Genomic DNA, 12,437 nt, shown 5'->3' on the forward strand with positions numbered 1-12,437 from the left:
AGAAATCAAGTCAAAATCGCCACATAGATATGTTTTGACAATTTCTCCCAGTCCACTGCCAAGGTTTCCATCATTTCAAGGTGGGAAAAAAGTCAAAAGATAAAACTGAAATAAAAATCTAGGTTAGAATCTTCTAAGAACAAAGTTAAACTTCACAGATGTTGGTCAGAGAGATTATGAAAGTATTCATTCTCTCTCCCTCCCCCTTTTCCTACCCACCCACCACATGGTATGTGTGTACCCACAGGTCAAGCCGGACTATCTCGGCAATTGCCTCAAGTCTCTCTTTTTAAAATTTTTCAGAAATTGTCCTTCTCTCTGCTGAGTAGCCAGGATGCCAAAAAGGCTCAGAATTTACCTTGGCTTCGTTTTTTTTTATTATTCTTTTTTTTCCTCAGCAGAAGCCAAACACTTAGGTTATGGTTAGGCGACCAGAGAGATAATACAGCAGGTAGGGTGTTTGTTGGCCGGAGTCAATCCCCAGATCTACCTATATTCCCCTGGGCTCAGAGCCAGGAGTAAGCCCTGAGCATGGCCAGGCATGGCCCAAAACAAAACAAAAAAGATGATTGGTTGAGTTCTGGAGCAAGTGTCACATTGTGCAGGTTGTAGTTCTGGCTAGAGACAGAAAGTCCAGACATGGCAGTGTTCAAAGGCTGCCCCGTCACCCACATTGACAGAGCAGATGAAGGAAGCCAGCCTCCTTCCAGAGCCAGAACCCAGAGCTGGGGCGGCTGGCCCAGCCAGCAGCACCAATGCCAAGTTGCAAGAGCGTGGGCCTGTTGAATGCCAGTGTTCTGTGGCTGCCCCTCTGCTTTCCAACATGGACAGGCCTTAGAAGCTGGTGATTTTGCTGTTCACCTTCCTCCATTCCTTTATTCCTTCCTTAAAGGCAGCATGACTAAGAGACCCGTCAGGGCAGGGGCGATGAATGGGTGGTTAGCTAAGACCGATAACAGGAAATCTCACTGAGGATAAACAGAGCTCATCAGCCATTGCCGACAAACACATGGTTCCAATCGAACTGCCGGGGACTAATTGTATATGCTTCAGAAGCACAAAAACAGGAAAGCTCTTTGCTGCCACAGACACACCAAAGCTTCTTCCGACCAAAAGGAACTTTTTTCAACATTGCTAGACACTGAGAAATAATTATCCCCCCAGCGGTCCAACTTCACTTACTTCTTTTTAATAATCTAAACTTCTGACCTAAAGCATATTTCAGGCCTCCCAGGAAGTCTTAAAACTTGACACTTAATGAAGGACACGTCTAAGTTTCTGTTTTTACTCCCCTATGGATGTACTGTCAGAAAAATAGTGTGGGAGGCTAGACAGCTGGTTGCCTATGAACCGTTCCTTGCTGCTGAAAGGCAATAATAAAAGTAATCCATCTATTAAGTGCGCAGATAACTGGATCAATAGGTACATTGGTGCTTTATGCTCCGCCTCAAGAGCCATAGGAGTTACATCCTTCAATTCACTCTGCAAGGGACCCAAGACCTAGAAGGGGGATGTAAATAAATTGGTACCCTTCCAAGAACGGTGTGGAGTCTCATATGGAGGCTACTGACTCATTTATTATCCACATCAACAGACCACTCTGCTTCCAAAATGCTTCATTATCTGTGGAAGGAAAACATTTCTGGCATGCCTGTCAAGTGCTCAGATGACATATTTACGTCTCGCTCTCTAGCTCAAGAAAATCTGACCACATCTGGAAATTCTTTGGTGACATTGCTTCTCTGAAACGGCATCCCATCTGTATTGCTTTAACTCCAGTAAAAGGCCATCCTGCCATGTGGGACAGGCCTCATTGGGGGACTTGTCTTTCCCTGACTGATGATAAAGCATGCCTGGTGGCAGCCGGGGCTCTTAACTTGGGTGCTTGGTGGCCTAGCGACCCAAAGAAAAGGAGAATGGGCGGCTTCTAGGGGACACCACTGAGTCAGCCAAAGCCTAGAGCTGGCGGAATCTTCTGCTTTCTGCCTCGGATATGAAGGTTGTCGTGAAACCGTGGGGCCACATCACAAGTCCACATTGCACAGGGCCCTGTTTTTCAAGCTCCACCTGGTGTTTTTCGTCTGAGTTTTGATCTCACTAACACCCAGGCCTTTCAGACCTGATTCAGTATTTCATGGGTGTGATAATATTAAGGGATGGGGAGATGCAGCTTCTTTAGAAGTTAACTTTCAGTTAATGCAAGTCATTCTCTTTTCCAGGCTTTTGAAAGAATCTCTCCCTTTCAAGGAACTAAAGGACACTAAGGCTTTCTTAAATTTCTTGCTACTCGTGATTATTGGCCATTTTTAGTTTTTTATGAAAAACTAGAACATGACGGTAAAACGTGACAGTAATTTTGAGGATTGAAACTTGGGAGGGCTGGGAAGGGCGGTGCTAGAGTCTCATATTGACTCTTCTCCTACTGTGATCTTAGACTTCATTAGTAATGGGGAGCTTTGTAAGAAACTACTCCAGATGTTTATTACTGCCCTTATATTAAAGTGCATCACCCAGACCATCACATAGTAAAAAGTTAGGGTGTATGCCTCGCACGCCTACCCAGGTTTGATCCCTGGCACTATGCAGCTTCCCAAGCATCACCAGGTGTAGCACTTGGACCAGGACTCTCGAGTACCATTGGATATGAGCGTGGAAGTTCCTAGGCACTGAATGGCCCAAACAGTACCACATCTTCAGGCTCTAGCATTAAATTGCCGCCTGGTTGCTGAGAATCACTAAAGGTTGGGGCTCCCTGGGCATCATTCAGGAAGCCCCTAAATAAATAATAGCCAATTAAATAGATAAATAGCATCATTTCAGTTGAAAAATCAGACTGACTCTGAGCTTCTATCCCCTTCTAGGTTATTCTGGGTCTTGGCATCATAGAATAAAGGGAGACATGTCAAAATATTTGTTTGAAGGTTTATGATTAAAACTGTATCTCCTTTTACTGTTATCTGGTCAGTACGGAGAAGCAGTAGTGAATCACAATAATGTGCATTTTACTGCTGCACTTACAGGGCTCTGTAAGATCTTGAAAGCTCACCACAGTGTCTACAGTTTGCTGAGTGGCATTGGTAGCTCACAGAACTTTACAGCTCTCAACATCTTAGATCAACCTTACTAACCTGTTGGGAATATTTTCCGGTTATTTTGTGAGTCCTGTTTTTTATTCGAAACCTTAGAAACCCAAAGTTCATCTTATCCAGTCGGTATAGTAGGTGATTGGCCTCCCCAGGTGGCACAAAAGGGCATTTACCATCTTTTGATATACTGGTTCCAAGCACAGGCAGTAGGTAATTGAATTAGCCAAGCAGGCATTCATAACATGCTTGGAGACTTCAGACTTGGGGGCGTGTGAATTCGGAGGAGCAGGTGGCCACTTGGGGGATGGGTCATGTTTACTCAGTTGCCATCAGCTGTGACTAGCGTAATGTGATCTGGAGAAGTGGCCCAGGAATGGAATGGAGAACATGAAATCCATGATGGGCAGATCAATGAGCGCTAACATGAAACAGATGGCTTTCAGAAATGAACCTTTGCCCTCTCGGATCCAAGTTGCTTCAACAAACATAGCTTTTAAATCTCACTTCACCCCAGACCCTCATGAGTGAAGATTCCAAGCATGGCTCGGGGAGGGGGGAGGGAGGAGGGACGCAGGCGTCGTGGACACTGTTGATGAAGAGATGATAAAGAGTTTGTTCTTCTATCCACTTCATCTCCTTCCATTTCTCTGTTATCATCTCTGCATTGTGTCAAGGGGGTACCAACTCAAGGACACTTTGGTCACAAGCTGGAGTGTAGTCACCGAGTGGACCTGATGTGGGAGCAAGGCTGTAAAATGGGCCACTGCTACCACACCCTGGAGGTGGAAGGTAAATTCACTCCCTGGGGAACTATCTCCTTGAAGATTTGCCCCAAGAGCAAAATATAGCAAATCGTTTGAAATCTGAGCTCACCTCTGCCTCCCACTGCCTTGTTTCTGGTTATTACAACCCAGTGCTTGCCCACATTGATGTCCTCAATCTCCCAGGTTCGAGTCAGTCATCGATACCTCCAGATTCATGGTGTTCCCCTCTGTCTGGAAGGCCCTCCCCGTTCCCTTTCTCTGGAAGTTTCTTTTCCTCTCTGAGACCCACCTGAAGCTCCACCTCTGGGTCAGGAAGGCAGACTAATTTACTGGTAGAGGGAGACACTCGTCCACATGACTGCCTATCCCCACAGGAGCCGCACTGCAAAAGCTGACATAGGGAGAGTGGGGGAGATTGAGGAGAGATAAGGAGCTGGTGCTCTATATGTGCAGAAAAACCCAGAACAAAGGGCCAAGGAGCTAATACAGATGGTAGGAAATTTGCCTTGCACTCAACTCACCCAGTTCCATCCTGGTACCAAAAATGTGGTCCCCTGAGCACCACCCAGAGTGATCCCTGAACAGGGTCAGGAGTAAGCCCAGAGCACAGCTGGTGTGTCCCATCCCACTAACAAAAGAGACCCTGAACAATGCAGGGGCAGCAGGCTAGGAGCGTCCAGGTCGGAGCTTCAGAAAGGGCCCCTCCCGAGGTCCAAGCTAACAGGTACTAACAGGCCTGGTTTCCTCGTCTGTGAGATGACGGTGAAAATGAGACCACATGGTCAAACTTGCCAGATACCATCATCACACGTGTTGTACTTTTCCGGCTGGCTGACTCCACACTTCATCTCAATTTAGACAAGAAAGTGTGTGTTCCCACCCTGCACATACTGATCCCTCCTCTGCCCTGTGGGTGTCATAGAGACCCAATGTGTGCCAGAGCTCTCGGAAGGGCCAGATGTTGCTGGTTCCCATCTCTATCTGAACTCTGCACAGAGGTGGAACCTTCCATGGCTGGAATCTGACCTTGACTGGGGCCACCCTAGGGTGTTCCAGGTTGATGTTTCCCAGCTGATGTGCTTTAGGCACAAGACCCCCTCCAAAAAAAAAAAAAACAGATCAGCGGGTAAGCTTTCATTCCCTTGGATCAGCAGGATCATTGTGGACCTGCTCAGCTCTGGCACTCCAGAGGAGATCTGTGTCCTCCGAGCACCACCCAGAACACATTGCCCAAAGGACCCTTCTAGAAGGCAGCACCACAGAGGGGCCCTGCTTCCTCCAGCCCTCTGTCAGCACAGTGCGGCATGGAGAGCCTCCAGGGAGAGCTTTTCTACCAGATGGCAAGGGCTGGAAGCTCTCTTGGTCAGAGCTGAGTCTCTCTTTTAAGAGCAGACCTAGAGCCAGCTCTGACTAATCCTTCTAAGTATTGGTAGACCTCTGGAGTGGACAGAGGCATTCGGACTGTCCCAGGACCTGGCCACAGAGGCTTCTCTGGCCAAGCTGACCCAGGCTCTGCCTCTAAGCCACATCCAAAGTCTCCTTCCTCTGCCCCACAATTTCCCCAATCACCTCTCTCTCTTGGTGTCAACTGCCACTTTTTTTGGTGGGGAAGGGTTGCCCAGAGGGGTGTGATCAGGACAAAGGGGAGCTATGACAGAGAAACCCACGGCAAACGCCTCCATCGCTATTGAACACAGTGCCATGATGCCTGTGTGTGTTGGGCGAAGTTCCTTCAGTCTCATCTCGATACATGTGGCCCTCTTCCAGCTTGCAGCCACGTCCTTGGAAACAGCCAGAAGGTAATGAGTGGTCAGAAGTGAGCTGGGGCAGCAGCCACAGAGTCCTTGGCCACAGAAGGATGTTTGCAACAAGGCACTGGGGCTGTCTGCAGCTTGAGATTAAAATGCTACTTCTCTTTAGTAAAGAGGTTATTTGGAACCAAGCTGGGTTTGGGCATCAGGCCAGCCATTGGTCATCTCCACCTCAGGAAAGTAAGTGACCCCTTGACTTGCTGATGAAAATGTATAACACTGGGGATGGGGAACAAGACCCTCTTGGGACCGGAACTGCATGTGCTGTGGCACTCATAGCTTGCTCACGGCTGAACATCCTCCTTAGCATTCCTGCCCTGGGCACCAATTGCTGCCAACCACCTGTCATGTGACCTCAGAATCACTAGAGTGCAGAGCCCCAGAGTCCTTATCTGTCAGCCGAGGCCACAGGACCACATGATCCTAGAGCAGCCTCCCAGAAATAACATTCCAGGGTGCTCTGTTACCCTTCCAGCCTGAGACATCACAGACCAGGCACGTTATCTCCCAAGATTTGGGGGCGGGAGGGTGCAGGGGGCCTTATTTAATCCACAGTGACAGAAACTAGGTCAGGAAGAAGTCTGAGATAGTACAGCAAGTAGGGCACTTGCCTTGCACGTGGCTGATCCAGGTTTGATTCCCCAGATCTGTATACGGTCTCTGAGCACAGAGCCCAGAAGGAGAACTCTGGGTTGCTGGGCTTCTAATATAGGGGTTCCTTTACTTTGCTGGGATGAGAACAGGAAGGGCTGGTTCCCTCCGACCTGCACCCCTTGATGACTTCTGCCCCAATCTCTGTCCCCAAGAGGTAGGAAATACTGCTGGCTCTGGGACTGGCTGGCCTGAGTTCCAGCCTGGTTCTGCTGCCAACCAGCATCAGGGTCTCTGCCAGTCATTCACCTCCCCTGGCTACCCAGTTTCTCCATCTGTAAAATGGGTATTGCTCTAGCACTGGACCTACATGGGACCATGAGTTCATCAGGGAACCAAGTGAGTGGAACCATACTGTGCTCAGCCTAGCTCGGGGTGAGGGCCAAGGCTGCTGGCCACTGCCCAGGCATACAGATCTACCCAACCTGCACTGAGAACCCCTGCCCCACTGACCAATTCAGGGGGTGGGTGAGCCACCGGACATGAGCCCATCTGAACTAGACGTGCTGGCACCAAGCAACCTTGAGTCTTTCTCAGGAAGAGGGCCACCCCGCGCCTCCCGGATTATGTTCCCCCGCCAAAGCAATTCCTTGAGACCTCAGTGGGCAGCACTAGCAGACGAGATCTCCCTTCACCGCAGACTCGGTCTCAGGTTCCCTCTCCGAATCTTGCCCGGGAGGATCAGATGTCAGCCTGGATCACATCGCAGCATCATCACCCTCCCGCTCCCGCTCACAGCCCCCTGTCCTGAGCCTTTGTCCGAGCCCTTGCTGCCTCCCAGTCTCCTGTGCTGCCACCTTGTGGGGGCTGGCCTGGAACCCCACCCCGCAACCCCACTCCTGCATTTCCTCTGCCAGCCTAGAACCTAGAGGTGCCCAGTTGCAGAGCCAGGAAGCACTCAGCCCCAGCCCTGAATTTAATGAGGGATTATGCATCCCGCAAGAGGCAGAGGGCCTCTTTCTCTAAAGCAGCTTAGCAGGGTTTGGGTGACCCCCTCCCCTTTGGCTCATCAGGGGCTATGTTGGCCAGGGGAGGCAGAAGGACGCTTTCCAGGGCCTTCAGCAAATGCCTTTGAGTGCACCCCAGAGGCCTCTGGCTCCCGAGAGAGAACTGACTGCACTCATGCTCCGAGGGAACACGTCTTCCTTGGCAGCATGCTGGACATGGGTGAATAAAGGACAACCTGCCAAGGTCACACTACCCACCTCCCCGCCATCCCCACTGAAGTGAATCTAACCAACTTTTTTTCAACCAAACTCACAAGCATCAGAACTGTGGTTGTCTTGAAGGCAGGGGGGTTGGGAATTGACTGGAAAGGGGTCAGAGAGAATTTTCTAGAGTGAATGACTTATTCTGTATCTTCATCAGGATGGTGATTATGGGAGTGATTCCAGTTGTCAAAATTCATCAAGCTATCCCTTCACATCTTTGCATTTTTAGGGATTGTAAATTTTAGCTTAGTTTTAAAAAATAAATAAAAGTAGGGGGCTCGAGGCTAGTACAGCACTTAGGGTGCAGCTTACTGAGCGTACTACTGACTTGTCCAGTTCCTGACACCCTTTGGTCCCCTTGAGTATCACGGGGGCAGTCTTCAAGGCTCCCCAGCATCCCAGGGTGGCGCAGGTCTCCCCAGCACTGCAAGGTCTGTGCAGCATGAACTACATCCATGGCCCTTGTTCTGCATCCCTTTTGATGAATCATTTGTGAGACCTTCCTCCCCCGCCCCCCAAAAAAAACCCAGGAAAATAAATAATTACTTAAATATTTACTCATCACTTGCATACTTGAAGTTATAAAAGAATAATTTCTATTTATGTTGCTCTTTCCACTTAGGCATTTCACAAATTTTTTTACAAACGTAGATCTTTTGAGATCTATGTTTATCATTACCAAGCTGTGCTTTAAGTCAGCTTTTCAGAGCATATCATCTTTAATTCATCTAATTTATTTGCAATGCAGAGCATTTCAAGTTCATGTTTGATGTGGTGGCGGTGTTACTGCAAGACATGAATTCCCATTCGCATAACATCGTAGCAGTTGTTTTTCTCATTGGTCTTACAAGTGACATTCACGAGCTTCTCTCCATAGCCATTTTATGGTTTGCTTTCTAAAATGTGCTTTGAAATGTTTATCACAGCTTAAAACAATTACACTGCAGTAGTGATCGCCAGGCCCATGTGAATTCCCATTGCCTTTTGCCCCTTAATTCCCTCGAGTGGAATTAAGGCATCCCAAACCTGTGGGGATGGATATCCTGTAACATTGGTGTGTCTGCCCAGATTCTCCAGCTCAAATAAAGCCATCAGAAGATTTCAGATTATACAGTTCTTTGAAATCATAGGTTGATTTTTGTTTCCACTCTTGAGAAGTCCAAATTCTCTCTTCTCCTCTTTCTCCTTCTCCTTCTTCTTGCTGGAGGGGTTGGGGGTGAGTGAGGGGACACAAAAGCACAGATAACAAACTGTGACAGATTCAGAGACTATTCCTAGCTCATTGCCCGGGCTCACTCCTGGCAATTCTGGGAGTCAGGGAAGGCAGCCATGCATCCCAGAAGGCATTGCGCTCTAGCGCTCCCCATGCTGCCATGTGCACTAACCCCTGAACTCACTCCCAGCCCAACACTCTCCAATAGTCAACTTGAGGAAGTAAACCCATCTAATGAATTAGCCGGCATAGATCGTAAATCTTGGGTTGCATGTTCAGATCAAAGATAAAACAAATTAATCTGACAAATTTGGAGGCCTTTTTTCAATAGTTTTTTTTATTATTGAAAGATTGTCCTTATTAGCTTGCATGAGCAGTTTCATATGTAAAAGCGTTTATGGGGGATTGTGGGGAGAGGCTGCCTCAGCAATGCCTGGCAGCCTCAGCAGAGAACACTCAGCCAGGCCTGACAGCTGATTAAACCCAGGAACGGGGTGCTGTATGGATGCTGTAATAACCCTTCAGCAGTCTCAGAGAATGATCACAAAGCAGAGTTGCCATGAGCTCTGGTGGGCTTGTTTAGGGCCACCAGAACCACTCCTGACTGTACTTTGGGACCCAGGTGGTGCCAGAGATCAAACTCACAGCCTCTGGGGCTGGAACAATAGTACGTGGGAAGGGCATTTGTCTTGCATGCAGCCAACACAGGTTTGATCCCAGGTATTCCCTATGATACCCCCAAGCACCGCCAGGAGTGATTCCTGAGTACAGAGCTAAGAGTGACCCCTGAGCATCATCTGTAGCCCCCAAAGAGAAAAACAAAATAAACTCATAGCCTCACACACAAGGCATGTGCTCCAACCCTTTATGCTATCTCCGACCCCCATGTCAATATTTTAAAATAAGTACCATACCTGGGACAAGAACAAATTCCCTCCCATGAATATGAAGTTGAAACATTCATGAGTAAATTCAAACACTGTATTTTTCTCAGGAGCATTAAAAAGAAGAGAGATGAGTTTAAACAGGTGACTTGGGGTAAATGGAATTTTAAAACACGATCCTAAATTATGAGTTCCCAATTAATAATTCTGTGCTTTGTATTCAGTTACAACTGATATGATGAGGTGTGTATTCTTTCAATAGCTTCTTGACTCAGGCATCAAAAGTAGTGACATTGCTAAGCCAAAATCGAAGACTAGTCGTAACATTGTTTTGGATTGTTCTGCCTGTGGTGTTGCTGTTGACATTAAGAGCAAAATCATAAACTCACCAAGAGCATATCAGGTCCCATGTGGGGTGTGCCTACTGTCCATCTGTGTAAAAGGACCCTGGTGTTCTGTGATATTACTTACATGCTGTGCTCTCACTAGAACTAAGACAGAAGCCCAGCACCGCTCTGCTTCGTGCCCCTTCTCTCTTTCAGACTGCCAAAGGGTTTTTACAGCATCCGTGGAACACAGCTTTAAACAGCACTGGCTGGATCTCAGAAGACCTGGTTCCAGCCCCGGTTCCTTGACTCAGATTGTTCCAAAGTGATTGAAGCTAGAACCTTTTCCCATTTTTCCAGACCAAAAAAAAATGGTTTTGATGCACTTTGAAAACTTTGTACATCAAACTTCCTCAAGTCTTACTTTTTTCCTAGTTGGAGGTCCTCCGCATGTTGCATACCACATTGGAATTTCCTAAGGACTCAGCACTGGAAAGGTAGTTCAGCAAGTAAGGCACTTATCCTGCACACAGCCAGTCCAGGTTCAATCCCCAGCAGCATATATGATCCCTTGAGCACCGGCAGGAGTAATTCCTGAGCACAGAGCCAAGAGTAAGTCATGGTGTGGTCAAAAAAAGGCCAGAGAGAGAGCTGAGAGAGAGAGAGAGAGAGAGAGTAATAAATCAATTTCTCAAAGACATAAGAGCCACATTTTCTGTTTATTTGGACCTGTTGATGCTTCTTCTGCTAGCATTTTTGTTCCCCTGGATAACAGGCCAAGAAAGGATAGCTGAAGTTGGATCCTACCACTAGCATCTCTTCTCTAAAGGATTCTGTGCTCATGATCCATTCCAGGGACAGACACTCTAACAGATTTCTTTTTATTTTCAGGTGAGTCAAGAGAAGGGAAACTGTTCTTACCAGAAAAATCCAACTCCCTGCGTTATCCCTCAAGAACAGGAGAACATCTTCCATACAATATTTGCTTTTTTCACAAAGTCTGGAAGAAAAGTCTTGGTAAGAATTTGCTTACATGTTGGGTTCACCCTGGTGGTCCTTCCTCAGAAGGAAATTCTGACACTCTTTGGCATTTTTTTCTCAAATCTGGTTTTCATCAGTTGGCTTATAAAGTCACAAGGGCTGTGGAAAACTCTTATATATCAGCTGGAGGTTTCCAACAAAGTGTTAAACTTGCATCCCAAATTCCAGTGCCTGGAAAAAGGGGAAACTTTTGCAACCCACCAAGCACAAAGCAAAACATTTCTCCCATGAGTGTGAGTCTAATCAAGAATAATGGTTCTTGTATACCCATGTTGGAAAACTAACAAGACCAGTACAGCAAAGTTTCTCTGTGCCCTTATGACTCAGTTTGACCTCCACGAGAAATGAGGGTTTTTAAAAATTTTTCCCCAAAATACATTAACAGGTATATTCATGACTATGTTACAATAAATGAAATCTTGTAATAATCCAAATAGCCATCAAGAGGAGAATGAGCAAACAAGTGTGGTCTAACTTGACTTATTCTGGAATAGTACAGAGAAATGAAAAATAACCATGTGCTCAACAGTAACACTACACACAAGAATATTAGTTAAAAATCACAGAAATGAGATTGAGGAAAAGAAACTGGAAACAGAAGGTTTAATGATGTTCAGACAGCAAAAGATAATAAGATGTCGCATGGCCACATTTGCGGCCGCGCGCTTTCAGGAGCTGGGTTTTATAGTCTCTGAGTCTTGGCCGTTGATGGGATTACACGGCACCGGGGGGCCAGTTGGTGGGTGTGACCCCTGCCTACTGGAATGTGGAGGATCTGTGTGGAGGATGCTCAGCCCCGATCCGAACAGGCTTGGAGATCTCAGCCCCGGGACCCACATGCCTTTGTTCCTCTGCCGGTACCTTCATGCGTGTGGAGAGTGGTCTCAGCATGGTGGTGGCTGGTTCTGGAGGTCTTCGGCTGCCAGAGCCCTGGTCGGGGTGGGGAGGGAAACTCAACCCGCTCCCTTCCAAGGGGCCCCAGTGAGGACAGCCAGGCGCGGGATCAGGAGACTCTGCACTGTTCTCTTCCGGGAGCTGGGTTTTATAGTCTCTGGGTCTTGGCCGTTGAGATTACACGGCACTGGGGGACCAGTTGGTGGGTGTGACCCCTGCCTACTGGAATGTGGAGGATCTGGGTGGAGGAGATAAAATAATAATAATTAATAAAATAAAATTAACATTCTGAATTTTAAAAAAGTAATGTGGAATTCATGCCTAATTCAATCAGCTTAATCAATGGCTGAATAAATAGCAGTACGCCCACATTAAAAAAAAAAGAATAAGGCTTTCAAAATAACTTTTCCCTCTTTTGGGGGCTTGGGGGGTAGGTGTTTGGCCATGCCTGGCAGTGCTCAGGGCTGACTCCTGGCTCTGTGATCCAGTATCATTCCCAGCAGAGCTTGCAGGTGTGGTGTCGGGGATTGAACCTGGGTCACCCATGCACAAGGCA

The 12,437-nt window shown here is 47.4% G+C and overlaps 1 protein-coding gene across 1 annotated transcript in view; it reads left to right on the forward strand.

The window, feature by feature from the left end:
• Positions 1-12,437, forward strand: part of ITGA9 (integrin subunit alpha 9) — a 329,418-nt gene that overhangs the window by 281,916 nt on the left and 35,065 nt on the right. Inside the window, exon 24 of the mRNA XM_056129639.1 lies at positions 10,838-10,963. Coding sequence (XP_055985614.1) covers positions 10,838-10,963 — 126 coding nt within the window. The remainder of the gene's footprint in view (positions 1-10,837; positions 10,964-12,437) is intronic.

This window comes from Sorex fumeus, unplaced genomic scaffold, assembly GCF_029834395.1.
Source record: "Sorex fumeus unplaced genomic scaffold, SorFum_2.1 ptg000072l, whole genome shotgun sequence".
Lineage (NCBI taxonomy): Eukaryota > Metazoa > Chordata > Mammalia > Eulipotyphla > Soricidae > Sorex > Sorex fumeus.